Source organism: Salvelinus namaycush, chromosome 22 (genome assembly GCF_016432855.1).
Source record: "Salvelinus namaycush isolate Seneca chromosome 22, SaNama_1.0, whole genome shotgun sequence".
Taxonomy (NCBI): Eukaryota; Metazoa; Chordata; class Actinopteri; order Salmoniformes; family Salmonidae; genus Salvelinus; species Salvelinus namaycush.
In genome coordinates, this window is record NC_052328.1 from 26,923,359 (window position 1) to 26,951,298 (window position 27,940).

A 27,940-nucleotide genomic window follows, 5' to 3' on the forward strand; every position below is an offset into this window, starting at 1 on the left:
CCTCCCACTCACCAACCAGTGTGAGGTACGGTTACATACCCCTCAACCCCACTTCTCTACCTCCCACTCACCAACCAGTGTGAGGTACGGTTACATACCCCTCAACCCCACTTCTCTAAGTCCCACTCACCAACCAGTGTGAGGTACGGTTACATACCCCTCAACCCCACTTCTCTACCTCCCACTCACCAACCAGTGTGAGGTACGGTTACATACCCCTCAACCTCACTTCTCTACCTCCCACTCACCAACCAGTGTGAGGTATGGTTGCATACCCCTCAACCCCACTTCTCTACCTCCAACTCACCAACCAGTGTGAGGAACTACAATATCTGCACCCCCTTCCCACAGACCGACTAGATTGGAATTTGCATGTTCCACATATTTCCTAACTCTATCACAGGAAACTCTTGGTAAATATGCCCACATGTTATGGAAGTGTTCATAGCTGATATTGGGCCACTGTCCTGACATCTGTCTGTTGGAAAGGAAGGCTGATTGAGTAGTTGTGCCTGGGGATACACAGCTGGTTTCTCAACACTGTGCTCTGAGGCTTAAAGAGTGTCAGACAACTATTCACACACTGCGAAAGGCACAGCCCACGTGCAGTAATACATACAACCATGGAAAAGAAACTTGGAAACTTGCTCAATAAGCATTTCCCTTGAAAATGTATGTAAAAAATGTTTTATTTCTATCTCCCTAGTTGCTGAGTCAGTTGAAGGGGAACCTGGAGGAGGAGAACCGTCACCTGCTGGACCAGATCCAGACCCTGATGCTGCAGAACCGCACCCTGCTAGAACAGACCATGGAGAGCAAGGACCTGTTCCACGTAGAACAGAGACAGTACATGTAAGAGATGACCCCCACTATTACATTTTGCAAGGCTGTAACCGGTGTCAAACATGTCAACAGGAGAAATGCCTGTTTCTTGGCTATGTAGCTAGATGTCATTTGTCCCTGACCCTAACTGGTCTAGATGCCATTTGTCCCTGACGCTAACTGGTCTAGATGTCATTTGTCCCCGATGCTAACTGGTCTAGATGTAATTTGTCCCTGACGCTAACTGGTCTAGATGTCATTTGTCCCTGACCCTAACTGGTCTAGATGTCATTTGTCCCTGACGCTAACTGGTCTAGATGTCATTTGTCCCTGACCCCAACTGGTCTAGATGTCATTTGTCCCTGACCCTAACTGGTCTAGATGTCATTTGTCCCTGACGCTAACTGGTCTAGATGTCATTTGTCCCTGACCCTAACTGGTCTAGATGTCATTTGTCCCTGACCCTAACTGGTCTAGATGTCATTTGTCCCTGACGCTAACTGGTCTAGATGTCATTTGTCCCTGACGCTAACTGGTCTAGATGTCATTTGTCCCTGACCCTAACTGGTCTAGATGTAATTTGTCCCTGACCCTAACTGGTCTAGATGTCATTTGTCCCTGACGCTAACTGGTCTAGATGTCATTTGTCCCCGATGCTAACTGGTCTAGATGTCATTTGTCCCTGACGCTAACTGGTCTAGATGTCATTAGTCCCTGACCCTAACTGGTCTAGATGTCATTTGTCCCTGACGCTAACTGGTCTAGATGTCATTTGTCCCTGACGCTAACTGGTCTAGATGTCATTTGTCCCCGATGCTAACTGGTCTAGATGTCATTTGTCCCTGACGCTAACTGGTCTAGATGTCATTTGTCCCTGACCCTAACTGGTCTAGATGTCATTTGTCCCTGACCCTAACTGGTCTAGATGTCATTTGTCCCTGACGCTAACTGGTCTAGATGTCATTTGTCCCTGACGCTAACTGGTCTAGATGTAATTTGTCCCTGACCCTAACTGGTCTAGATGTCATTTGTCCCTGACGCTAACTGGTCTAGATGTCATTTGTCCCTGACCCCAACTGGTCTAGATGTCATTTGTCCCTGACCCCAACTGGTCTAGATGTCATTTGTCCCTGACCCTAACTGGTCTAGATGTCATTTGTCCCTGACCCTAACTGGTCTAGATGTCATTTGTCCCTGACCCTAACTGGTCTAGATGTCATTTGTCCCTGACGCTAACTGGTCTAGATGTCATTTGTCCCTGACGCTAACTGGTCTAGATGTCCTTTGTCCCTGACCCTAACTGGTCTAGATATCATTTGTCCCTGACGCTAACTGGTCTAGATGTCATTTGTCCCTGACGCTAACTGGTCTAGATGTCATTTGTCCCTGACCCTAAGTGGTCTAGATGTCATTTGTCCCTGACGCTAACTGGTCTAGATGTCATTTGTCCCTGACGCTAACTGGTCTAGATGTCATTTGTCCCTGACGCTAACTGGTCTAGATGTCATTTGTCCCTGACGCTAACTGGTCTAGATGTCATTTGTCCCTGACGCTAACTGGTCTAGATGTCATTTGTCCCTGACCCTAACTGGTCTAGATGTCATTTGTCCCTGACGCTAACTGGTCTAGATGTCATTTGTCCCCGATGCTAACTGGTCTAGATGTCATTTGTCCCTGACGCTAACTGGTCTAGATGTCATTTGTCCCTGACGCTAACTGGTCTAGATGTCATTTGTCCCTGACCCCAACTGGTCTAGATGTAATTTGTCCCTGACGCTAACTGGTCTAGATGTCATTTGTCCCTGATGCTAACTGGTCTAGATGTAATTTGTCCCTGACGCTAACTGGTCTAGATGTCATTTGTCCCTGACGCTAACTGGTCTAGATGTAATTTGTCCCTGACCCTAACTGGTCTAGATGTCATTTGTCCCTGACGCTAACTGGTCTAGATGTCATTTGTCCCTGACCCCAACTGGTCTAGATGTCATTTGTCCCTGACCCTAACTGGTCTAGATGTCATTTGTCCCTGACGCTAACTGGTCTAGATGTCATTTGTCCCTGACGCTAACTGGTCTAGATGTCATTTGTCCCTGACCCTAACTGGTCTAGATATCATTTGTCCCTGACGCTAACTGGTCTAGATGTAATTTGTCCCTGACGCTAACTGGTCTAGATGTCATTTGTCCCTGACCCTAAGTGGTCTAGATGTCATTTGTCCCTGACGCTAACTGGTCTAGATGTCATTTGTCCCTGACGCTAACTGGTCTAGATGTCATTTGTCCCTGACGCTAACTGGTCTAGATGTCATTTGTCCCTGACGCTAACTGGTCTAGATGTCATTTGTCCCTGACCCTAACTGGTCTAGATGTCATTTGTCCCTGACGCTAACTGGTCTAGATGTCATTTGTCCCTGACGCTAACTGGTCTAGATGTCATTTGTCCCTGACCCCAACTGGTCTAGATGTCATTTGTCCCTGACCCTAACCCTAACTGGTCTAGATGTCATTTGTCCCTGACGCTAACTGGTCTAGATGTCATTTGTCCCTGACGCTAACTGGTCTAGATGTCATTTGTCCCTGACGCTAACTGGTCTAGATGTCATTTGTCCCTGACCCTAACTGGTCTAGATGTCATTTGTCCCTGACGCTAACTGGTCTAGATGTCATTTGTCCCTGACCCCAACTGGTCTAGATGTCATTTGTCCCTGACGCTAACTGGTCTAGATGTCATTTGTCCCTGACGCTAACTGGTCTAGATGTCATTTGTTCCTGACGCTAACTGGTCTAGATGTCATTTGTCCCTGACGCTAACTGGTCTAGATGTCATTTGTCCCTGACCCCAACTGGTCTAGATGTCATTTGTCCCTGACGCTAACTGGTCTAGATGTCATTTGTCCCTGACGCTAAATGGTCTAGATGTCATTTGTCCCTGACCCTAACTGGTCTAGATGTCATTTGTCCCTGACGCTAACTGGTCTAGATGTCATTTGTCCCTGACGCTAACTGGTCTAGATGCCATTTGTCCCTGACGCTAACTGGTCTAGATGTAATTTGTCCCTGACCCCAACTGGTCTAGATGTCATTTGTCCCTGACGCTAACTGGTCTAGATGTCATTTGTCCCTGACCCCAACTGGTCTAGATGTCATTTGTCCCTGACGCTAACTGGTCTAGATGTCATTTGTCCCTGACGCTAACTGGTCTAGATGTCATTTGTCCCTGACGCTAACTGGTCTAGATGTCATTTGTCCCTGACCCCAACTGGTCTAGATGTCATTTGTCCCTGACCCTAACTGGTCTAGATGTCATTTGTCCCTGACGCTAACTGGTCTAGATGTCATTTGTCCCTGACGCTAACTGGTCTAGATGTCATTTGTCCCTGACCCTAACTGGTCTAGATGTCATTTGTCCCTGACCCTAACTGGTCTAGATGTCATTTGTCCCTGACCCTAAATGGTCTAGATGTCATTTGTCCCTGACCCTAACTGGTCTAGATGTCATTTGTCCCTGACCCCAACTGGTCTAGATGTCATTTGTCCCTGACCCCAACTGGTCTAGATGTCATTTGTCCCTGACGCTAACTGGTCTAGATGCCATTTGTCCCTGACCCCAACTGGTCTAGATGTCATTTGTCCCTGACGCTAACTGGTCTAGATGTCATTTGTCCCTGACCCTAACTGGTCTAGATGTCATTTGTCCCTGACCCTAACTGGTCTAGATGTCATTTGTCCCTGACCCTAACTGGTCTAGATGTCATTTGTCCCTGACCCTAACTGGTCTAGATGTCATTTGTCCCTGACGCTAACTGGTCTAGATGTCATTTGTCCCTGACGCTAACTGGTCTAGATGTAATTTGTCCCTGACGCTAACTGGTCTAGATGTCATTTGTCCCTGACCCTAACTGGTCTAGATGTCATTTGTCCCTGACGCTAACTGGTCTAGATGTCATTTGTCCCTGACCCTAACTGGTCTAGATGTCATTTGTCCCTGACGCTAACTGGTCTAGATGTCATTTGTCCCTGACCCCAACTGGTCTAGATGTCATTTGTCCCTGACGCTAACTGGTCTAGATGTCATTTGTCCCTGACGCTAACTGGTCTAGATGTCATTTGTCCCTGACCCCAACTGGTCTAGATGTCATTTGTCCCTGACGCTAACTGGTCTAGATGTCATTTGTCCCTGACGCTAACTGGTCTAGATGTCATTTGTCCCTGACCCTAACTGGTCTAGATGTCATTTGTCCCTGACGCTAACTGGTCTAGATGTCATTTGTCCCTGACCCCAACTGGTCTAGATGTCATTTGTCCCTGACGCTAACTGGTCTAGATGTCATTTGTCCCTGACCCCAACTGGTCTAGATGTCATTTGTCCCTGACCCTAACTGGTCTAGATGTCATTTGTTCCTGACCCTAACTGGTCTAGATGTCATTTGTCCCTGACGCTAACTGGTCTAGATGTCATTTGTCCCTGACCCTAACTGGTCTAGATGTCATTTGTCCCTGACCCTAACTGGTCTAGATGTCATTTGTCCCTGACGCTAACTGGTCTAGATGTCATTTGTCCCTGACGCTAACTGGTCTAGATGTCATTTGTCCCTGACGCTAACTGGTCTAGATGTCATTTGTCCCTGACCCCAACTGGTCTAGATGTCATTTGTCCCTGACGCTAACTGGTCTAGATGTCATTTGTCCCTGACCCTAACTGGTCTAGATGTCATTTGTCCCTGACCCTAACTGGTCTAGATGTCATTTGTCCCTGACCCTAACTGGTCTAGATGTCATTTGTCCCTGACCCTAACTGGTCTAGATGTCATTTGTCCCTGACGCTAACTGGTCTAGATGTCATTTGTCCCTGACCCTAACTGGTCTAGATGTCATTTGTCCCTGACGCTAACTGGTCTAGATGTCATTTGTCCCTGACCCCAACTGGTCTAGATGTCATTTGTCCCTGACCCCAACTGGTCTAGATGTCATTTGTCCCTGACCCTAACTGGTCTAGATGTCATTTGTCCCTGACCCCAACTGGTCTAGATGTCATTTGTCCCTGACGCTAACTGGTCTAGATGTCATTTGTCCCTGACCCTAACTGGTCTAGATGTCATTTGTCCCTGACGCTAACTGGTCTAGATGTCATTTGTCCCTGACCCTAACTGGTCTAGATGTCATTTGTCCCTGACGCTAACTGGTCTAGATGTCATTTGTCCCTGACGCTAAATGGTCTAGATGTCATTTGTCCCTGACGCTAACTGGTCTAGATGTCATTTGTCCCTGACCCTAACTGGTCTAGATGTCATTTGTCCCTGACCCCAACTGGTCTAGATGTAATTTGTTCCTGACCCCAACTGGTCTAGATGTCATTTGTCCCTGACCCTAACTGGTCTAGATGTCATTTGTTCCTGACCCTAACTGGTCTAGATGTCATTTGTTCCTGACCTTAACTGGTCTTTCCCTCCTTTACAGTGACAAGCTGAACGAGTTGAGGAGACAGAAGGAGAAGCTGGAGGAGAAGATCATGGACCAGTATAAGTTCTACGACCCCTCACCTCCACGGAGGTAAGTAGCTAGGAGGAATCCACTCACTGCTGTCACTGTGGTTGGTGCTGTGGCCAGACTTGGGAATGCTGCAGTACATCATGTCCATAGATATCTGTATACTATCTGTCATAGTAAACAGCTGGCTGAGACAAAGCAGACATCCCCCACATGAAAATTAAATGTATAACTGCAGTAGATTGCTGCAGTCGTCTGGTTAGGGTTCATTCTAGTACCTAATCGACTGCACTATACCTAACCATTCAGTTTTGATTCATTTCCGTGCCTGACTAAATGCAGATGGTTTACGTCTAAACCTAACCAACCCCTGCATATGGTTGAAATTTCTACCTAACCAGGCAGCTCTGGTTCATATTTATGCCTAACCAACATCATCATAGCTGTAAATTATGGCTGTCTCTGGGGAATTGGTATGCTGTGGTTTACAAGAACACTCCAGATGCTGGAAAACCCCTGGTTCAATAGGCATGAAATGGGAAAACAAACTAAATGCATTCCCTTCATTTCAAAACATTTCCCCCCCTTTTCCTTCCTACTGAACACTAGCCAGAATCAAATAATTTACCTCAAATAACAATAACTCCTCCCCCATCTCGCTCCTTCCCCTCTCTCTCCCCTCTCTCTCTCCCTCCCTCATCTCTCCCTCCCCTCTCACTCTCACTCCCCTCCCCTCTCTCGTGTCAGACGGGGGAATTGGATCACCCTGAAGATGAAGAAGCTGATCAAGCCGAGGAGTCGGGAGCGGATGCGTTCCCTGACGCTGACTCCCACACGCTCCGAGTCCAGCGAGGGCTTCCTGGGGCTTCCTCTGGACAGCCAGGACTCCTCCTCCATAGGCTCTGGCTCCAACTCCCTGGACGACACGCTGACACACAAGAGGAGCAGCAGTGAGTTGACACTCTCAGGCCTGCATGGAATACTCCCTACTGAACAGATCAAATCCAGCCTTATTTGAAGTGCAATTAAAACACATCAATATACTTTACAGTAAAATAAACACAATAGAAGGAAGCAATAGACCGATCCTGACCAGGCAGTCTCGGACTAGGTCTTCCTCTCTCAGTACAACTGACCAGAGGGACTGACACACAGGAAGAAGGACTAGATCACATGTTAGCTAAAAGACCCAGGAAGCAGAGCACAGGAAATATGATCCGCAGAGAGACCAAAGGACACTGGGTCAGACAGGAAAGTACACTCTGACACTAGAACATGAGAGGGTCATATTCAGGAAATGAAGAATGAGCAGGGTTATTTTCAGGAAATGAAGAATGAGCAGGGCCAGATTCAGGAAATAAAGAATGAGCAGGGTCAGATTCAGGAAATGAAGAATGAGCAGGGTCAGATTCAGGAAATGAAGAATGAGCAGGGCCAGATTCAGGAAATGAAGAATGAGCAGGGTCAGATTCAGGAAATGAAGAATGTGCAGGGTCAGATTCAGGAAATGAAGAATGAGCAGGGTCAGATTCAGGAAATGAAGAATGAACAGGGTCAGATTCAGGAAATGAAGAATGAACAGGGTCAGATTCAGGAAATGAAGAATGAGCAGGGTCAGATTCAGGAAATGAAGAATGAGCAGGGGTCAGTTGCAAACTGTAAGGTTTGCCGGGCTGGAGACTCCAGGACAGTAGATGCTTGTTGCTGTGTGGTGGTTGGTTGTGTGGACCTAATGCTTGCGATGCTTGTTTTTCTCTCTCTGTGCAAAAGGGAAGAGAGACTCTCAGAGAGTGCAGCATTCCCATGTGCAGGGTAACCAGGGTTCCTCTAATGGTATGCTAAGAGGGGAGGGCTGGGGCGGCTTGTAATCGAGCTGTCCTGTCACTCAGGGCATGTCAACATGTCATGACTCATCCTTCAGTCAATGTCCATACCTATTAAAAGGTGCAATGCATTATGGGTCACCTGTGCTCAATGCACCAGCTAGTAACACATTTTTTGTCTTCAACTATACTAAAGACAACCTTTTATGCAACCATTTGATTTGTCTATGAATAGCTCTAATAAATAACGTTTAAGTAACACACACACAATATGAGATATGACGGAAAAAAAGACTGAAGTTCCGCTTTTTTATTTCTGTGAAATGCAGACAGTCTAGAGTTGGAAATCTGAAATGGTGTCTCTGTATAGTCAGTGTCCCAGAATCTTCTGTATCTCTGTGAATACTCCTTTCACTGCAGTGCCACTCCCCTTGTCTCATCGTTTTACCTCCTAATTGCACCCTTTAATAAACATCACCCTGTGTGTGTGTGTGTGTGTGTGTGTGTGTGTGTGTGTGTGTGTGTGTGTGTGTGTGTGTGTGTGTGTGTGTGTGTGTGTGTGTGTGTGTGTGTGTGTGTGTGTGGTGTCTGCTGGCAGCCTGATGTCTTCTATGTGACAACCCTCTTCACAGCCATCCCACCGAGCTGGTGTTTTGTGTATGAATTTGTTTGAACAGTCAGTGAGTGTTAGTGTGTGTGTGCTCATTTGCATGTAAGCGTTTTCACTTGTGTAACTCTGTGTGTTTGTTTTCGGTCCCAGTTGGGTCTTCAGGGCACTACCCTGGTTCTCTCCCCCTGGTTCTATCCCCCTGGTTCTGTCCCCCTGGTTCTGTCCCCCTGGTTCTGTCCCCCTGGTTCTCAGCATTAACATCCATCTGTTTTTCCCTCCTTTCTGTTCCTCTCCATCTCCCCTGGTCTTTCTGTTTCTCCCCTCTCTGCTTTGGCTGTAAACTGAAAGCTCTGAAAAGGTTGCCCTTTATGAGGACCAGATCGAAGGAGAAAGACAAAGAGAAGGCCATCTACCGCCGGTCCATGTGTAAGACCTCCAATAGCCCGCCCAGCGTCCTACCACCTCCCTCCATCGCTCCACCTCCTCTGGCCTGCGCCTGCCTCCCTCCATCACCTAGAGTCTCCTCTCATAGCTTCTAGCTGGTGTCTTTCCTTCCATTCTAGGAATACAAAACTCAAACACTACTGTATCCCTAATAGTAGCTGCATCTATCTTAACACATGTTGTGTTTGGGTTAAATGTGTGTACAGTCAAAGTAATGACATACAAGAACTAACATATGTAGATATTAGAACAAACTAACACTCTCTTCAGTAATTAAGGACAATAATGTGAGTTAATGTGATTGTAGAGGATAGAGGTGTTCTGTGAACTGTAGGGTTTTTTCTGTAGTTCTTTTCGCTGTAGTGTTGTGATATCTGTAGATGAGCTGTAGTTTATTTTTAGTCGAGGTCTAGTCCATGTATATGTGTGTGACAGTGCAGTCGCGAGGAACTGTATGCCATTCCACTTTTCTCTACTGTACCGTACTGTATAGTGTGGTGTGGCCTGTGGATGTGTGTGGCCTGCACTGTGTGACTCTGGCCCCATCTATATATCTCTGCCTGTGGTGTGAGTGCAGCCTGCCGTCTCACCCCTCTCTCACTACAGTGCTGATGCAGGCATGGCTTGGCAGAACCACACTGCGCGCTCTCTCTCTCTCTCTCTCTCTCTCTCTCTCTCTCTCTCTCTCTCTCTCTCTCTCAGCCACCATGTAGGAATTGAAATGGAGCCTTCCATTGATTTCTTTCTCTTTTTATCTCCTTCTCTATCTTGTATTTTCTTTCTCTCATTTTCTCTATCATTCCCTGTCTTCTCTTTTATCTGTCACTCTCTGCTATTTTTATTGAGTCTTTTTTCAGTTTGGCTGCATTTCAGCTCTTGTGCATGCCTTGCCAACATGGGCTTGCCCACACTGACTGTGTCACATCTCTGAATGCTGCTGCTCTGATTCTTAGCAGCCACTGCATGCTTAGCCTAGCGCTGCTCCCTGTGCCCTCCCTCTGGGGCCAGTCAGCCCACCACATAAGGGTAGGAGGTATCGGCTAATTGATCTTCATCTCCAACCCAGCTATGAACGACTTGCTACAGACCATGGCCCTGGCGGGGGGTCAGTGGGCAGGCAGCACAGAGAACCTGGAGGCGCCCGTCGAGACCAACGGGGGCAGCAGTACCCGGCGAATGAAAGAGCTGGGTTCCATGGCCTACTCCACCAACGCTATCAACTACGCCACCCTCACCCTGCCTTCAGGCAGCAGGGCCAAGAGGAGCCTGAAGATCAAAGGTAGAGACTACAGGACCGCTAGTCTATCCCCCCTTCCTCTGTGTGGTGATCTGAACTATCATCAAGGGAAAGGGGATACTTAGTCAGTTGCACAACTGAATGCATTCAACCAAAATGTGTCTTCCGCATTTAACCCAACCTCTCTGAATCAGAGATATGGGGGTGCTGCCTTAAACGACGTCCACGTCATCGGCCCCTGGGGATAAGTTGTTGTTAGGGGTTAACTGCCTTGCTCTTGGGCAGAATGGCAAATTTGTCCACCTTGCCGGCTCGGGGATTCAAACCAGCGACCTTTCGGTTACCGGCCCAATGCTCTTAACCTGTGTATTTACTGTAGTAGAAAGATCTGCCGATCTTTGTGTGTTTCAGAAGCAAGTCATTCATTATTTTAATTTTTTTCATACTCCAGCTTTCAGAAGATTGGCTGACTGATTGGCTGACGCAGACTTTGCTTCCCATAAGCCCTATTCTCCTGTAGTCTCTCCATCCCTACAACTCATCTCTGTCTTTCTTCCAGACAACGCTTCCTGTGAAGATGTCCCAGCATCCTCAGACGACCCCATTGGGGTCAAAGGGCAAGGTAAAATAACTGTTGACCTTAAGGACAGAAACTTCCATTACTATTATATACCACAGGGATTAACACCAGTTTACTACTGGAATTAAATATCAAATGGCCCCAAAAAAAGTCCCTGTTTTAAAAAGCCCTACAGTAAGTGTAAATGTTGTGCCACTATGATGTAAAGATAGCCCACTAACGTTAGCTAGAAGCTTGGCCCATATCTCTGCATTTCATTTTGCTACCATTAGAAAGGGATTCTGCCAAAATGTTATCATTGACCGTAAACTCCGCCTAACAAATGGTCTTAAGCTGCCTGCCTCCATTAGCTGGTAGATCAGGTTTTCTGCCTTCTCCATATCCCCACTCACACACATATAACACACACACACAAGTTATCTCTATTTCCTGTTCACTCTTGGCTAGCTAAAATGTCCTCCCACTGACATGTACATTGAGTAATACAGTAATTATATATATATTTTTTTTAATTGCATGAATTTCACAAGGACAGTCTGTTTCACTTACACTCTGTTACATTCATGTTCTGGAATGTTTGTGAGTTAACTAATATAATGGAAGATAGTTTAGGACAATTTAGTATTTCCTAAACTGAGCGTAACTAGCAGTAGCTCAGTATTAGTGAACTGCACTACTGTAGCCCAGTGTAGTGTCTAATATTTGTGGGAGCAGGTTAACCCAGGCAGTTGTGTGTGTTGAATGTGCCAGGCCTGCAGGTCTTTAACAGTACTCAGGCTCTCACCCTCTGTTCTCAACCCATCCACTATGTGCAGAGTCCCCGGTAGCATCTGTTGGAAGTCACACATCTGTCTAAGACCACTAAAAGTACCACTTTACTCAAGATCGCTACCACTATAAATTATTACCGGTCACATACCTGCTGACATCACTTTCCCAAACCTGAACCATCCTGAAGACCACTAATAACAGCAACAGCACTATCAGTTTGCATCCAACACACCTGTCCTATAGTATAATCCTCCTCTCCCTCCCCTTCAATCACCTGAGCCCCTCCCCTGTTGGCCTCTGGGTCTTGTCAATCACAAGGCTCTTTTCCTCCAATCAGGTTTTACAATAGGTCCTTCCTCTTGAATGATTCCTCCCTTCAAGTATGTGTGCCCCTCCCTCCTCACTCCCTTTGTGTGATCGGGCATGTTGTTGGAGTAGCATGGCACCGTGCCACCCTTCCTGCCTGCATGCACCATCTGCTGCCCTGTGTGACGTGCTCTCTCAAACTGTGTGCCCTCGTCTCCCTATCCAGCCTCCAGACCCTCCAGCCTCCATAGTATCAAGACCATCAGTAGTAATAGCAATAATAACTCCCACTTCTCTCCACTCCAGACCAAAGGTACAGTCACACACCCCCTCTCTCCCACGCTCCTGTATACCATACCTTTGTTGATTCACACACACAATAGATTAAAACAATAAGAAACAGAAGGGAAAAATTAGTATAGAACTCTTCGGAATTGCTTCTTCTCTTAGTCTGAGGTATGTTCTGGAAGGGTCCAGGCTAGGTTTAGCATATTTTGTATTTATTTGCTGTGTCACAAAAAAGCAGGTTCCAGAGCTATGTTCCTGAGCTATGCTTTATATCCAGAGCCTGTAATCACCTTGGGGTGATACTCTAATGTTAGTACTTGAGTTAGTCATACGCCGTTAGAACAGAACTCACCTACAGTACTGCTTCTCTTCAGGCACGTTGAACGGAAACCTCAGCAGGCCCCACAGTGAGAGCAGTGGGGAGTTCAGTCTCAGTCTGGACCAGGAGGAGTGGTCCAGCGGGAGCAGCCCTGTCCAGCACCCCCTGTCCCGCTCCTCTCACCAGAGCCCCATGCTGCTGCGGAGGTCCCTGGACCCCCAGGCCGCCCAGGCCAGGAAGAAGACGAGCAACTCCTCGGGCAGCGCCAGTGAAGTGGTCTCTCTACAGCAGTTCCTAGAGGAGAGCACCGACCCTGCAGAGGTGACAGCCTGGAACACACAGCAACACTAGATTACAACACTGTACTATACAATTTTGGGATAGGAGTACTATGTTATTCATAGGCTTCAGATGTGCTATGATAAGAAACAAGTACAAGTTATTTCACCAATCAAGTCTGGTATAAAGCCCAGGTAATGTCATGGTATGGCAACTTGAATGTCTCCTCTCCATCTCCAGTCTGGCAGCCAAGAGAATCTGACCGTTGAGTCTCCCCGCCTCTCTGGAGGCACTGAGCATGTGCAGAGGGACCGGGCTGAGCGAGGCTCCACCTCCTGCACCGGCACTAAGGGGCGGGGCATCCTGCGCTCAGCCAGTGGGAAGGCAGCGCCAGTGCACTCAGACGGCCGCCCCCCAAAGGGTGGCCAACCAGGTCGTCCCAGTCTACGGAAGGCAGAGAGTACGCGTGTGAAGGGCACGGTCCAGCCCCGGGTCGGCCTCTCCTCCCAGAGTAAAGCCATGTCTGTGTCTGAGCGTCTGGACATCTCCTCCACCTCCTTCTCCACGCTGCCCCGGGCCAGCAGCGTCATCTCCACAGCTGAGGGCTCCACGCGTCGGACCAGCATACACGACCTGCTGTCCAAAGACGCCCGGCAACCCGTGTCTGTGGACCACTCACCCTCCTCAAAGGCCTCGCCTCGCACCTCCACCACGCCCAGTGAGTACCCCCCAACCAGTACCCCATCACAACACCCCAATCACCAGTCCATCCCCCTAGCCCCAGCCCTCGTGCCCCTGTCCCTGCCCAAGTCAGTCAGTATGCCCTGCGCGGGCAGTCAGCAACCCCCCAATAGTAAGGAAACTGATCTCTCCAGCCTGGAGTCCTTCTTTGGAAAGTCCTTCACAGTAGAGTCAGTGTTTATGGACTCCATCTTCAGTGAGCCAACCTTTACAGGGGCCAAGAGCCACACCTTCCTCTCCCTCAACACCTCCCTGGTCAGTAACATCAGCGGCCCCCCAGGCAAAACCCACCCCCAGCCCAACTCTGTTCAAACTGCCCAGAACCAACCAAATGGGCAAAAGCCCTGCCCACCTGACCAGAATGGGGAACAGGAGGTAATTGACACCAATCATGTGCTTGATGCTGACCAATCCCCATCCCAACCCCTTAGCCCAGAGGACCAACAATCGTTGTGGTATGAGTATGGCTGTGTCTGAATGTGTGGCGCCCTGGTCAGCTACTGATCTGGGACCTGCATAAGGACCAGTGATGGTGGGGGAGAAAGAAGGAACTCTGCATGCTTTATCAAAGCACTATCATGCTATGTTTTCTGTTGAGCTTTCATGTTTTCATGGCTGATTTGTAAATTCCTCACCTCTGGTTAGGTCTATCCCTTTGTCTCGTGGAAGTGGGGTTCTCTGGATGTCTTTGCTTCAATGGTCCGTTCACACTATTCATTAATCAAACCTCTTGTTTGGCTCACATTTTAAAGCTATTACATGACTGCATTATGGGGGACATGAATAGCTGTTCTTGTTATTTTAATCAACATTTACCATTTATTTTCCAATCACAAATGCATCTTCAGAAAACATGTTGCAAAGCTACATTAACTATCATTTGGACATTCAGTTCATCTTTTTTTTTTTTTATCTCCATGTCAGAGGTCCTCCAGAGTTAGAATGGAGCTCTGTTTAATATTAAAGTTATGAGGCTTGTAGAACATGTCCCATGATAAGCTGTCTGAGGAACATATTAACTGACAATAAGCTCTATTTATGGAGCCATTATATAATCTAGCCCTTCAGAGGAAAGAGCTACTATCTTTAACAGGAAACCAGTTTCTCATCTATTAATATGAGATAATAGATTCTCTTTCCCTTTTTTTCTTATTGGGTGTTTGGTATGTGGGAGAATCCTGTCCTCTCTAAAGTACTGTATCGCATTTCATTACCAGTCTAATTCTACTGTATCGACCTCAATGCATATTCACTGAACTGCATGGCTTTATTCTGTCTTTGTTTGTTCTGGACCTCTCATTTTGATTGTTGTGATCAAAATGGTTTTGTCTTTTTCTTTGGTGTGTTTGTGTTTTGTGCATATGACACGTTTTTTCTGTTCCATTTAATTTTCTGAACAAATCCTTCTCAATTGGGGTTAAGGGATGGTTTTGGAAGAAACGTCATTCACTAAATGATTTGAGAGGAAATTTAAGTTGTAGAGAGAATGTTGCCTTGCTAGTGTTAGTGGTGAGAGAAATTTGCAAGTGAGATGAATGTGATTGTCAGATTATTTTGTGAATGAAGGTTCTTCTACTCTTGGTTATCATGGTATTGGATCTGGGTAAGGTGTCGTGAGAATGTTCACGGCCACAATACAAATTCCAATAGCACAATAACTCATTTTAGGTTATGTATTATTGTAGACTGACTGGGTACACCATGTACAAACGTATATTATGAACCATATGAAGTTATATTCGAGGGCAGAAAGCACTCCTTTATGCACCAGTAGTAGGAGTAGTGATGTCGTTGGTAGTTTAGATGTATTTATTTCTGCTTCGTTATGTATTTACCATTTTGAAATAGTTTTATCGTATTTATCTTGTGTGTATAAACCATTAACTGCAGCCTTTATTCAGATGGAATATAACATGCTTTTGTTCTGCAGATGTGGAAGTGTTACAAGAGCGCAGAAAGTCAAAAAGCGGAACTGGGGAGCAACAAAGCTCCTAAACATTAATGATGAGCTCAAGTGGTGAGTGCTGCTCTCCAAGTCCAACAGGGAGATGGGGGGGGGGGGCTCCATGGTAACCCAAAGTGGTGTAACAGATGTCCCATCCTGGACGTGCTTGCTTATGCTACGCTGGTGTGTCGTCGTTGTCGTCCCCGGCCTGGCTGGTGCCACCCGGTAAAGGGCACATGAATGGACCGTCTGCATGGCGTCTGGTGGAACACGCTTTGCCCATTTTTGTGCCCAACCCCTAATAACAGGAGGACCTGTCTGTCCTGCTACACGTAGATGCACCCCCTCCCTCCCTCCCTGCTCCTCAGTGATACTGTGTGTCCATAGCTGGCTTTTCTTAACTTTTTTCTGTTGGTATTCAGGAAAAAGCACCGGTGGCTCTATACGAGGTTGTGGTCCCTTTGCGAGCTTGTCTATCTGCAATACTGCATGGCTCTGGTGTCGTGCAGCTGAAACCCGTCCCCTTACCCTGACTGTCGATGCATGTAGACTGCTTTCCTGTGCGTCCATATCTACATGTTCATCTTCTTCTGTCATTTCTGCCTCTAACCTTTTTCTGTCCCCTTCTCTTCCTCTCTTCACTCTGTCTGCCTCCAACTCAGAGGAAAGTGACCTTCAAGCTGTCTGACTTTGAAGCCTTTAAAAGTCGGTCTACTGAGATGGTCTTCAAAGAGAAAAGCTTGTAGAAAAAAACATGAAAATCAATTTCAAGAATCGTTCAATAGAGAAAAGTAAACGTCCTCTCTTTTTTCCTTGAATCAAGGAAACAAAACTCATAAAGGGAAATGTCTAAAATGTTCAATTTCATATTCATAATCTCCAGCAACCACCCCAACATCAACATATGTGAAAATGGCGTGTTTATATGTTTTGTAGTAAAAAATAGAGGAAGAAATGTTTCCAATGACATCATTGTTGTGCATGGTGTGATTTTTAACCAATTACGAGTAGGTATTGCTTACTAATTGGTTGATGTCATTGGAAAAGATTATCTTTTTTACATATGTTGATGTTGGGGTGGTGCTGGAGGTGATGAATATGATGTAGAAACATGTTGAAATTTCCCGTTAAGACATAGGTAACTGCCAAAATAAAATAAAAGCCAACAAAGTGACTTAATAGGGCGTTGGGCCACCTCGAGCCACCCAGAACAGCTTCAATGCGCCTTGGCATAGATTCTACAAGTGTCTGGAACTCTATTGGAGGGATGCGATAACCATTCTTCCACAAGAAATTCCATAATTTTGTGTTTTGTTGATGGTGGTGAAAAAGCTGTCTCAGGCGCCACTCCAGAATCTCCCATAAGTGTTCAATTGGGTTGAGATCTGGTGACTGAGACGGCCATGACATATGGTTTACATCATTTTCATGCTCATCAGACCATTCAGTGACCAATCGTGCCCTGCGGAGGGACATTGGGCCCATTTGTTTCACATGGCCCGGTGCCCCGGGTGGGTGTAGATTTCACTTAAGGACCAATGGGAGCACCGGGCCATGCAAAACTACCTTGCCCATTGTCGTCCTGGAAGAGACCACTCCCATCAGGATAGAAATTCTTCACCATAGGTTGAAGGTGATTCTCAGAATAGATGTGTATGTATTGGTGTTTACCTTGCCCTCTAAGGGGTTGAGAGGACCTAAACCATGGCAGGAAAATGCTCCCCACACCATAACAGTGCTGCCAGAACCCTCATTTATTCATGTTTGTCCTTTATTTTGGCAGTTACCTGTATGTGGTGACAATTGTTTTTCTAAAACTACCTTTATTTAACTAGGCAAGTCAGTTAAGAACAAATTCTTATTTTCAATGACGGCCTAGGAACAGTGGGTTAACTGCCTTGTTCAGGGGCAGAACGACAGATTTTTACCTTGTCAGCTCGGGGATTCGATCATGCAACCTTTCGGTTATTAGTCCAACGCTCCAACCACTAGGCTAACTGCTAACGTTCACTCTACACGGACCTACACTTGGTGCCAATGTTCACGCAAAGCCAAATGGGTGAGCTTAAACTAGACCCTGGGGACTCCACGTTGTCCTCTGTGTGACTTTGAATCAGCTGGACTTTTGCAGTTTGCCATTTGATGTTAATGATACTCTTTGTAAATGAGCATGCACATGCAACATCTTTCTACTGTGGAACAGCTGACGTCTACTTTCAGCAATATGCACCGGAAATAAAACTGCTTGTGGACACAGAACAACAAGGTCAACCACAATCTGCATGGAGCAATCAATCAACATGGTTTCCTCCCAATCAGAATGGACTATGTTTTAAGTTGTGTTCCTCTGAAATGCCAAAATGACTATCCAGGAAGCCATGCCATCTGTTTGATTGACAGCCAATCCAATCAAGATTAAGGTTGTGTGAGCTGAATGGCACAGCTGTGTATGTGTACAGTGCTGTCAGATTACTGTGTCTGTGATGATGACCTAGTGTCCACTTCCTTCTCCACTTTTACATAAATCCATTTGATGTAATGAAAACTCCAGAAGACTCCTGTGTGTCATTTCATCTTCACTGCCCACAGCGCCAATCTCATAAAGGACTGTAACTATCAAGTGTCATCTATTCTTCGTCAGATGAATAATTTGCAATCTAATCACCAACTGAAGTTGTTGGGATATTGGATGAAAGTAATGTCATGATTTCTACATACAAATTGATGTAATGCCCCTTTAAATATTATATATGACACTTTAGGGGGGGATAGGCCTGCACTGTTTATTCTGCTATATTGAAAATGTTTCGATCCGTACCGGATCTTTGTCAGGGCAGTGAATTGGGAGCATATACAGTGTGCAGACCTTCCTGTTCCAGCACCTAAGTTAAGGGTGTGCACAGCGTATAATCCCAGACGATTTGAGTGGAGCATCAATGTTCCATCATCTGCTTTATTACACTGCAGTATTTAGTATCAAAACAGTGCAAATGACTAGATCTCGCAGAGGGAGATACAATGCAAACACCGTAACTCACTACTACATTGTCTTTCAACCATGTACATATAACCAACTATCTACTGGTCTCTTGCCCATAGAAAACAAGGTCTCTCCATCCCTTATTCTGTCCCAAATGTTTGACTATTATTTTTATTTTTTTACAATAATGGAAATTTCTTGATAACCTGAAGTAAAGGCACAAAGGTAAATAACTTTTAAATAAATAATTGTACCAAGCCAAAGCACAGTCTGACAGGATAGTAAGTATGTTAATTTCAAGGTATTTACTAGTCAAAGCTCTGAAGAACTGGTTCATGTCCTGTCTCCTTTAAAAACTTCAAGAGATCCTCTGGCTTTAGTCCCATAGAGACAGCATTGGTCATGGGATGGAAGTAAACTCGCTCATGGCCTCCGTTGACCAGGTCGCTGTCCAGGACAAACTTGACGCTCTGGTCCTTATCACAGAAGAGTGCCAGGGCAGTGGCACAGCCTTGGCCCACCTTCAGTTTCTCCAACATGGCTGCCTCCTCAGCAAAGCGGAGGTTGCCGCTACCCAAGCCTAGCTTCTTAGCCAAGTCGTTGAGGTTGACCTGACGGTCATGGCGGACAGAGACCAGCCACAGGCGCTTCTTCTTCTTGTCTTTCAGGAAGAGGTTCTTAGTAACTGCTCCACTGAGGTCTTGCAGGTGAGGCATCATCTCTTCCACAGTGAATACCTAAGGGAGAAAGTATCACAGCAAGTCAGAGGACATGTTGTTACTTTGGTATCTGATGTCTAAAATGGCTCCCTCACGTCTCGTTTCATCTACTCTGAAATGGAAGATCTGGACAAGTACAATTTCCAGTAGGCGTCTATCCTACTGCTTTCACCTAGACTGGTAACAGATCAACACTGGAGAGGCGACTACTGAAATTAAATGCAATCCTACCAAAAATCAGAAGGAACAGTTCACTGAAGAATAGTATAAGAGAACATATGATACATCTATTAAAAGTCTCATGCGGGATAATTGTCACATTTTCTACCTGTAACGTTATACACATCGAATAAGCACTAGTACTAAAATGAACATGGCTTGCCTATAAATGTACGTTATAAAGGATGAGTCCATGATGTGACAGGCATCGTGCGACACCTAGTTGTGGTTGTAAAAGGGAACACAAAGCCCAGTAAAAGTGTCAATTATTTTTCAAAATAACAAAACAATGCACGGCTAAATTCTTATTCTAGGAGTGATGGTGGGGATGTGCATTTGTTCTCCAATCCAGTGCACTGAAGTATTATTCAACTCACTGGACGACCTTAGCTAGCTAGCTAACGTTATTGGTTCTTACCGGTGGATGGTCTACGCAGACCGTCTGGATATTCAGACTTTCCAAATACTTAACCAACTCAGTCCGGAGCTCAGGTGTTGCCATTGTTAATTTGAAGAGGAAAGAAACGCTATTCAGAGGACAAATCGGAACACTCCCACGTAGCATACACTTCCTCAGTCTACTCATTCCACAAACCTGTATTTACATAACTGCGCAAGCGCAGACGAACGAATGAACAAACCCAGTCAATGGAGGATTTGTCGTTTCATGGTTTGTAGATGTATATTTGTCACCCATTAATGATTTTCAGTAGTTGCGACAATTCTGAAGTTCCATTGTATTAGAATATAATTAAAAGCCACCCAGGGGTAAATTATTTCCTTGAAGTGATGAATACAATTGCATAAATACACCACTTCAATACAAAGCAGTTTAAGCGAGTTTACCTCTAAAAAAAGATCCGTTCAAAACCAATGGGGACCACACAAATGCCGCGTTTACGTGGTACGAGGTAGACGGCAAACATGTCAGTTTTCAACGAGAGCACGAACGTAAATGCCGTCAGCCGCCACACTTAAAATATTTCAACTTTTGCCGTAGCGTTCTCTACCGGGTGTTGATTTGCACTTTTTACTGAAATCCCCATAGCAACGCATAGGCGTGCTGTCACCAGCTCTCTTCCTTTCTTGTCCCACTACGTGGACGGGTATGACGGTTTGTGTTACATTCAGTGACAAATGACAAGTCGCATTGTAAAATTCTAGTTTTACAATGCCCATTTTATTTGAATTAATGTTCAAGCCTAAAAAGACAATTTTATTTGTAGCCCTTCTAATAATAACCCTATGAAAATGTCCAAATTGGAAACCAATCTATCCATTGCAGAAAAAAAATAAGAATCAAGCCATCACAGTGATTGGTAAAAACATTTTATTTACTCCAGTCCAATAGATTACTTGTCCTCAGGCTTGTTGAAGCAGTAGGTGAGGCAGCACTTTCCACAGTAGTGCCTATCAAAGTGGCTGGCCATGAACACGCCAGCGCCACACTCATCAGCTGGGCACTCACGACGTAGACGGTGGATCTTGCCGTTTTCGTCAACCTGAGGAAACACCATGGAAGCCATAAGTACAGCAATGGAACACAAGACAGTGGTTGTGTTCATTAGGACACAACATAGCAAAGGGTTTGGACAAAAAAAAGTGCTATTTTAATGAAAGGCCTCATTGACGAGAAATTCTTTACACCACAGGAAGTCTGAATATTCATCAGCCAAAAATGTCCTTGGTTATTGGACAAGTTCGGGTAGCAGTATGTCCCTGGTTTCATTCAGCTTGAAAACAAATAAAGTAACAAATGTCTACAAAACAATAGTTGGCTCCAATCACTAGAGATATGGTAGTGGTCACAGCCAAATATAGTATATTATAATTAAATGAATCTAGCTGAAATCCACGAAAAAGTCAATGCCCTACCTTGTAGTACTTGAGAACTGCGAGTTTGACCTTCTTCCTCTTGTGCTTGTTCTTCTTGGGAGTGGTGTAGGACTTCTTCTTCCTTTTCTTGGCACCCCCACGCAGTCTCAGCACCAAGTGCAGAGTGGACTCCTGCAGGAAAAAGCAACAGTTCAGCCAAACAGACAACATATAGCTATGACTTCAGTGGTCAACACTACTTATGACAAAATAAGAAAAAAATACTTTGACTGAATGATGGTAAGGAGAAACTCCCAAATAAACAAGGATTATTCATCAGTCACAGAATTAACAAAAGCACACAAACAAAATATCAATACAATGCTGGGAAACAATTAATTATCTAACCTACCACCAATAATAACTCCTAATGGCAATAGATGTTGTATTAACATGAATCGGTATACTTTGAACGTTAACTGAATATTCAGCACACCTCTTAAATGTGATCAGATAAATGTAACAAAAAAGCATCTTAGTGGGCCTTGGGAGGTTAAAGGGGAGGCAGGTAGCCTAGTGGTTAGAACGTTGGGCCAGTAACCGAAAGGTTGCTAGATCGAATCCCTGAGTTGACATGGTAAAAATCGGTTGTTCTGCCCCTGAATAAGGAGGCCGTCATTGTAATTAAGAATTTGTTCTTCACTGACATGCCTAGTTAAAAATGTTTTTTTTTTTAAATTAAAGAGGCAGAAAATCAGACCAAACGACACCCAGACCTGACCTATAATATAGTTAAATTAGTTAGCCGAGCTGACCTGGTCATTTCCACGTGTATACGCAGGGCCATGTTATCAAAATATTAGACTAGAACAGAGGGGGGGGAATAATTCCGCTAAGTTGCTCTTCTGGTTACTTAATACATCTATATATTTTGGCTAGGCCTTCTGAAAGTCAATAAATACACCTTAAATATGCTAAAAGCTATGTAAAGCAGTGGCCAGGTCCATTCAGGTCCACCAGCTGTACTTACACCTGATGGCTTTAGAACAGAACCCAACCAGAGTCCCAGGTCAGGTAAACATATTGAGACCTCTGAGAAACCCTGGTCTAAGGGAATTGTGTGTTGGCACTTAGTTGACGTAATCTACTTCCTGCAACACCTTTACTAAAGTGTAGTATTGTCAAATGTTTAGGGAGGCTAAAATGTCCTCACCTTCTGAATGTTGTAGTCAGACAGTGTGCGTCCATCCTCCAGCTGCTTACCAGCAAAGATCAACCTCTGCTGATCAGGAGGGATACCTAGAGGGGGACAAGAGTGCATGGAGTTCAGTCATTGAGAGCCAACGTCAGTGCTCTCTTATATGCAATTCAACGGATGACAAGGATGAAAAATGTATGTAATTACCTTCTTTGTCTTGAATCTTAGCCTTGACATTTTCAATGGTATCTGAAGGCTCAACCTGGAAATAAGAGAGCCTGTCAGTTTTTAAAACAGTAACGTGGCTAACAAGACTTCCCAGGATATTGATTAACGTCAAATTGGTACCAGCCAAAAGTCAAGAACAAATATCACTTATCACATGGAAAGTTACATTAACAGAGGGATGTTAAATTAGTTAGCCGAGCTGACCTGGTCATTTCCACGTGTATACGCAGGGCCATGCTATCGAAATGTAGCTAGCTACTGTAACATTAGCCAGCTAACGTAGCAGTTCAGAATACATTTTTAAAAACTAAGATCAAAGGTTGGAGAGTTCCGGCTACTCCAATAAAGATTAGTGGACTTAAATGTATACGGCTGATTAATTACTGAAATAACGCACTCTAGAATAATATTTTAAAAATCATGTACACATGCTCCGCTAGTAGAGGCAAGAAGCCCTCCATCACAACTTGTGACACAAGCCCTAAGTACCTACCTCGAGGGTTATAGTCTTCCCCGTGAGGGTTTTGACGAAAATCTGCATCTTGGCGTTCAATCCACCTGCACATATCAACGACAGCGTTGTATTTATAACTATGTCAGCTTTAACACAGTATACAATGTCGTTATTATAGTAAATAATGGCCTAAAATAGAGAGCACGATCTTACCACAGGTCTCCTGCTAATGGCGGATCATGAGAAGAGGGCTTTCGACGCGTGCGACGGGGTTTTCGGGGCTCGTCTGCAGGGAGTAGGTGTTAAATAAGATGCCTGTTCAAAATACCTCTCTCAGTAGTTTATTTACATAACGCTTATTTAGTTTTTATCTGAAAATATGAAATTAGTTTTTATCGTTTTTTTGTTGTTGTCGATGTTATAACTACATTACCCAACATACCCTCGAGATGTCCATAGCAACCTTCCTGTTTATCTTTTGAACATTTATCTGCAATATTTCTCCGTGTTGGAGAAATGAAACCATGCTCTAAGCAGCAATTGAAAAACATAAGAAAATCATGTTTAGGGCTGGAAACTTACATCACTCTGCAGAAGAATCTGAAAGAAGAACCTTGCCACCTATCAAATCTGCCAGTGACAAGTATTTCCTAGAATCTCTTGGTGAATACATTCAACATGAGATGGAACGTCTGATGTGTCCAGACGAGGGACCTGATGAGCAACGCTACATCATTTACAGTTCTGCATTTGATAAGGTATCAACATGAACCACCATACCCTTTCGCCTTGTTTCAGCATCATCACTCAATCATTTTTTTAGGCCTACACACGACGTGAACTGATCAGAATGCCTAGGCTAACTTGTTGCGTTGTAACTATGCCTGTCTCTTGCTTGTTTGATTTTCTCAGGTAATTGAGTATGCAACTGCATACAAAACCATTCTCACTTCCATCAAGAAAGAGTATGATGAGTTCATCTGTACCATAAAGAAGAGTGAGCGTGATGCCAAGTTAGCACATGGGAAACTGAAGGCCATGGTGGCCCAGCCCACCTCCCTTATGTACTGTCAGAGAAGAGCTGTCCAGCTTCAAGAAAGGCAAGAGAATCACTTCAATTTTTCAACATGGCACAATGCGGCCCCAGAGTATAGTATATAATCCATGCCTAAACCTTGTTTTTTCCCGTTCTAGGATTGCTATCATTCAGAGAGACACTGCAGAGCTGCAGGCTGAGTTAAATAGACTACAGGAGTCAAGGAGAGACAAGAGACCCTCATTGCGTCAGAAGACCTCAGACAGCAAGACATTACGGCCCGTTGGGCAAATTCCAGGCATGGTCCTACATTGCTGAACTCATTGTGCCGTTTTGTTTTGTCTTAACATTATAATGGCTGTATGTTTACACAAGTACATATTGTCATGTGTCATGTCAATATGTCATTCATGAGTGGTGCTTACAGTATAGTTTTTTCCAGGTCTGACATTTGATGAGTCGATGAACCCAGCAGCTCTGGCAAAGCATTTGGAGTACCTTGAGCGAAAGCGAGCCGACCTGCAGATAAAGAGGAAGAGCCAGTATGTATCTGTTTCTGTCAAGAATGACCTGGACAATAAAATGCGATCCGCCCTGGACCAGAGGGATGAGCTGGCAGTGGAGAATGAGAGACTCCAACTCCGGTGAGACTGTGTCTCTCTTTGCTCAAGAAGTGGCTATAGAATACCATTAAAGACGCCTATGTTGTTGCTAAAGTTATCGGTTCTTCTGATTTTCTAGATACAAAAAGATGAAGTTTCTGAATGACTCCCTCATGACATGGGAAAAGACAGGAAAAGAAGTCACTCTTCTGGAGTTCATAACATCAAAACTGGAGAATATATTTGATCTGAAAAGTATTTTACACTTCCACTTTAGCATACAGTGTATGTTAGTATTAGTGACACTGACAGTGAATGAAGTTCTAGTCAGGGATAATGTAGCCTAGCTGCGGCAGGTCTATAAACCTCACGAGAGCTTTTGTGTGTTTTTTAACTATGATAAGGCTCATGATACAGCAGCAATAAAGTGATATGATTTTCATTTTAGTGAGCGACACTGATTTCCTTGGCATTAGTGCAGTAGTGTTTGAAGAGGATGATCCCAGCAAGGTCAATGAATCGGAGCTCTTGGTGGATTACATTGAAAGGTACTTCAGTTCTTTTCCGAGTTCTAGTACTATGCTCTCAACCAATGCATACTGTATGTATAGATCATTCCTCTATGTGTTGTGTCTCCCTGCAGGTTCATTGACCTATTTGAGGGGGGTGAGTATGAGGCAGCTGCTTTCCATGCTGCCAAATCCCCTCATGGAGTTTTGAGAAACATGGAGACAATGGAAAGGTTCAAAGGTGGAAACTCCTTATTTTCTATCTTATACAGACGTCCTATAGTGTTGTGGTCCCTATACACACATCATGTGGGTCATTGTGGTCTCAACCATAAAGTAACTCTGCATCTTGTACAGGCATACAGCACATAAATCTAATTTAATTTGTCATATGTGCCAAATACAACAGATGTAGACCTTACCGTGAAATGCTTACTTACAAGCCCTTAACCAACAGTGCAGTTCAAGAAATAAGAGTCAGGAAAATATTTATAAAATTATGTAAAAATAAAAAGTAACACAGTAGAATTACATAATAATAACGAGGCTATATACAGGGGGCCTGGTACAGAGTAAATGTGCGGGGGTACAGGTTAGTCGAGGTCATTTGTACATGTAGGTAGGGGTATATAGAGTATTTAAGTCTGAACTGTTTTCAACCTATGTCATCTTTGTTTCCCCTCTAGCGGTCACAGTGTACCATGGCCAGGGGGAACTGCCCCCTCTGCTTCTCTTCTTCCAGGCACTCATGATCTCGGTGCATGCTGGGAAACAGCTGCCTGGGGAGACCCTGTCAGTGGAGGGGGTCCGGTGTGCCATGCAGCTCAACTATGTAGAGCTGGTCACACACTGGGTAACCCAGAAGAGGTCAGCCAATCAGAGTGTATAAATAATATGAGCGTTAGGGGTTATGAGTCTTTTTGTTGTAGGGTTTGAATGGTATAGCTGGGCATGGTTGTAGCAATCACGATATAAGATATATAAGTATTGTGTTTAGAGCTCTTTGTTATTGAGTCTATGTCGGGTTACAGCTTTCTCCATAACCTTCACAGGCTAACATACAGCGAGGCTCTGGGGGATGTGATCTGTGAGTATGGAGACAGGAAGCTGCGGATGGCCGACACATGCCTGGCTCTGGCCCACATCGTCTACAAGGCCTGCGGCGTGCTCAGGAAGGCCGCACTGAGCATGTGCAAGAGAGGCATGACCAGCAGTACTATGGAGTTCATCTATCAAAGCAAAGGCTTTACTGCAGGTGGGGAACACTCATTTACAGATACTATTCACACACATCCTATGTAGTAAATGTGTGAGTGACTCAGTGTGTGTGTATTGTTCTCTGTGTGTATGTTTGTGCGCAGGTGACTGTCTGTTTGTGCTTATGGGTTGTCCCAGTCTGGCTCTTCTCCAGGCGTTGACTCAGGAGTACCAGGGCCAGCCTGCAGTGCTTTCTATGGGCTTTGCCTGCCATGCTCTGCTCAACTCTGATCTGGAGGACCTAGCACTGCAGATGGTGGAGGAAACACATTCAAGTGGGCAAGGTAGGTAGGCTATACCCACCCACCAATCAGCAGGGCAACCACACATGGTCGCGCACACACATACACAAGTTGAGTTGACTAGTAGTGCTGTGATTTTCAGGTACTTTGGAGAAGGTGATTCTGGATGATACTGGGTGTTCTGCAGAGAACTGGGGTGAGATAGCAGGTTGCTGTGGCCAGAAGAACAAGCCTTTACTGGCCCAGGAGATCCTCTCCATCCTGCTGTCTCAGTCAGGGGCCATGCGCCTCTCCCCTGGCATGGAGAGCTCCAGGCTGATGCAGCATGTGTTCATGTAGAGAGACAGCCACCAGAGGGCGCCCATGGGACAGATCTGCACCACCAATCCAAGAGGCCTCCGAACCATGGCAAGCCCATTCATAACTCACTGCGTCATACTGCTCACTGCTCACAGAGAGAAATGCAGTCATCCACACTGGTCCTCCAGATCATTAAATCATTTGAATGTGATTTCACTTTGATTAATATCACAAGTGCCAAGTTCCATCTTTATCAGAAAGCACAAACCATTGCCATGTTATTAAATTGATATCACTTGAACATTGTCAAACGTCACTTAATAGTTGGTTTATTAGTTATTCCTCAATATAATTTACTCTTAACTAGACTCAGAATTTCAAACAGTTTAAACTTCATCTAAGAAAATTATCACTACATGTTTAGATTTGGATCAATGGCATCTCCGACATCCAACATAATTCATGGTGACAAGCTCTACAGAATATTGAATTTCCCTGTAATAAATTCCCCATTTCCTGCCTCCAGAACACCACTGACTAATCCTTGGTGGTGTTAGTCATTATCCCCACAGAGATAAGACCTGATGGCCGCTCCCTGAGAGGCGTGCTATTACCTATATACACTGTATCACCAGAAATACGAGGAGGACACAATGGTAGATAGAACAGTAGCTCACTAATCTTCCACTCACACACTGGACCCATTGTCATAGACAGTGCAGAGCCAGTC

At 45.0% G+C, this 27,940-nt stretch overlaps 4 protein-coding genes across 4 annotated transcripts in view; 2 read left to right on the top strand and 2 right to left on the bottom strand.

The window, feature by feature from the left end:
* Nucleotides 1-16,861, top strand: part of LOC120017810 (girdin-like) — a 75,387-nt gene extending 58,526 nt beyond the window's left edge. Inside the window, exons 23-30 of the mRNA XM_038960780.1 lie at nt 707-852; nt 6,279-6,371; nt 7,056-7,258; nt 9,090-9,167; nt 10,252-10,464; nt 10,982-11,044; nt 12,742-13,007; nt 13,206-16,861. Coding sequence (XP_038816708.1) covers nt 707-852; nt 6,279-6,371; nt 7,056-7,258; nt 9,090-9,167; nt 10,252-10,464; nt 10,982-11,044; nt 12,742-13,007; nt 13,206-14,183 — 2,040 coding nt within the window. The 3' untranslated portion in view covers nt 14,184-16,861. The remainder of the gene's footprint in view (nt 1-706; nt 853-6,278; nt 6,372-7,055; nt 7,259-9,089; nt 9,168-10,251; nt 10,465-10,981; nt 11,045-12,741; nt 13,008-13,205) is intronic.
* A 1,729-nt stretch (nt 16,862-18,590) lies between these two features.
* LOC120017954 (prolyl-tRNA synthetase associated domain-containing protein 1-like) lies at nt 18,591-20,173 on the bottom strand. Its single transcript, XM_038960916.1, has 2 exons — nt 19,988-20,173; nt 18,591-19,368 (listed from the first exon to the last, which is right to left on the bottom strand). Exons 1-2 carry the CDS (start codon nt 20,153-20,155, stop codon nt 18,940-18,942), a joined length of 597 nt encoding a protein of 198 aa, XP_038816844.1. The 5' UTR covers nt 20,156-20,173; the 3' UTR covers nt 18,591-18,939.
* Nucleotides 20,174-20,881: 708 nt separating this feature from the next.
* Nucleotides 20,882-23,548, bottom strand: LOC120017705 (ubiquitin-40S ribosomal protein S27a). Its single transcript, XM_038960640.1, has 6 exons — nt 23,478-23,548; nt 23,304-23,368; nt 22,790-22,844; nt 22,598-22,683; nt 21,445-21,576; nt 20,882-21,071 (listed from the first exon to the last, which is right to left on the bottom strand). The coding sequence occupies exons 2-6, from the start codon at nt 23,349-23,351 to the stop codon at nt 20,922-20,924; spliced, it is 471 nt and encodes a 156-aa protein (XP_038816568.1). The 5' UTR covers nt 23,352-23,368; nt 23,478-23,548; the 3' UTR covers nt 20,882-20,921.
* Nucleotides 23,549-23,781: 233 nt separating this feature from the next.
* On the top strand, nt 23,782-27,249 carry LOC120017811 (clathrin heavy chain linker domain-containing protein 1-like). Its single transcript, XM_038960781.1, has 9 exons — nt 23,782-24,022; nt 24,177-24,364; nt 24,459-24,598; nt 24,743-24,944; nt 25,546-25,652; nt 26,098-26,278; nt 26,464-26,666; nt 26,773-26,952; nt 27,053-27,249. The coding sequence occupies exons 1-9, from the start codon at nt 23,825-23,827 to the stop codon at nt 27,247-27,249; spliced, it is 1,596 nt and encodes a 531-aa protein (XP_038816709.1). The 5' UTR covers nt 23,782-23,824.
* The last annotated feature ends 691 nt before the right edge of the window (nt 27,250-27,940 follow it).

Coding starts and splice junctions, on each gene's coding strand:
- LOC120017954 (XM_038960916.1), bottom strand. CDS start 20,155: ATGAGTAGACTGAGGAAGTGTATGCTACGTGGGAGTGTTCCGATTTGT. Junction 19,369..19,987: donor TCTGCGTAGACCATCCACCG/GTAAGAACCAAT, acceptor TTTCTCCCTTAG/GTATTCACTGTGGAAGAGAT.
- LOC120017705 (XM_038960640.1), bottom strand. CDS start 23,351: ATGCAGATTTTCGTCAAAACCCTCACGGGGAAGACTATAACCCTCGAG. Junction 21,577..22,597: donor CTGACTACAACATTCAGAAG/GTGAGGACATTT, acceptor TTTTTCCTGCAG/GAGTCCACTCTGCACTTGGT. Junction 21,072..21,444: donor CAGTTCTCAAGTACTACAAG/GTAGGGCATTGA, acceptor GTGTTTCCTCAG/GTTGACGAAAACGGCAAGAT.
- LOC120017811 (XM_038960781.1), top strand. CDS start 23,825: ATGTTTAGGGCTGGAAACTTACATCACTCTGCAGAAGAATCTGAAAGA. Junction 24,945..25,545: donor AATGAGAGACTCCAACTCCG/GTGAGACTGTGT, acceptor GTCTCCCTGCAG/GTTCATTGACCTATTTGAGG. Junction 26,279..26,463: donor CACTGGGTAACCCAGAAGAG/GTCAGCCAATCA, acceptor TAACCTTCACAG/GCTAACATACAGCGAGGCTC.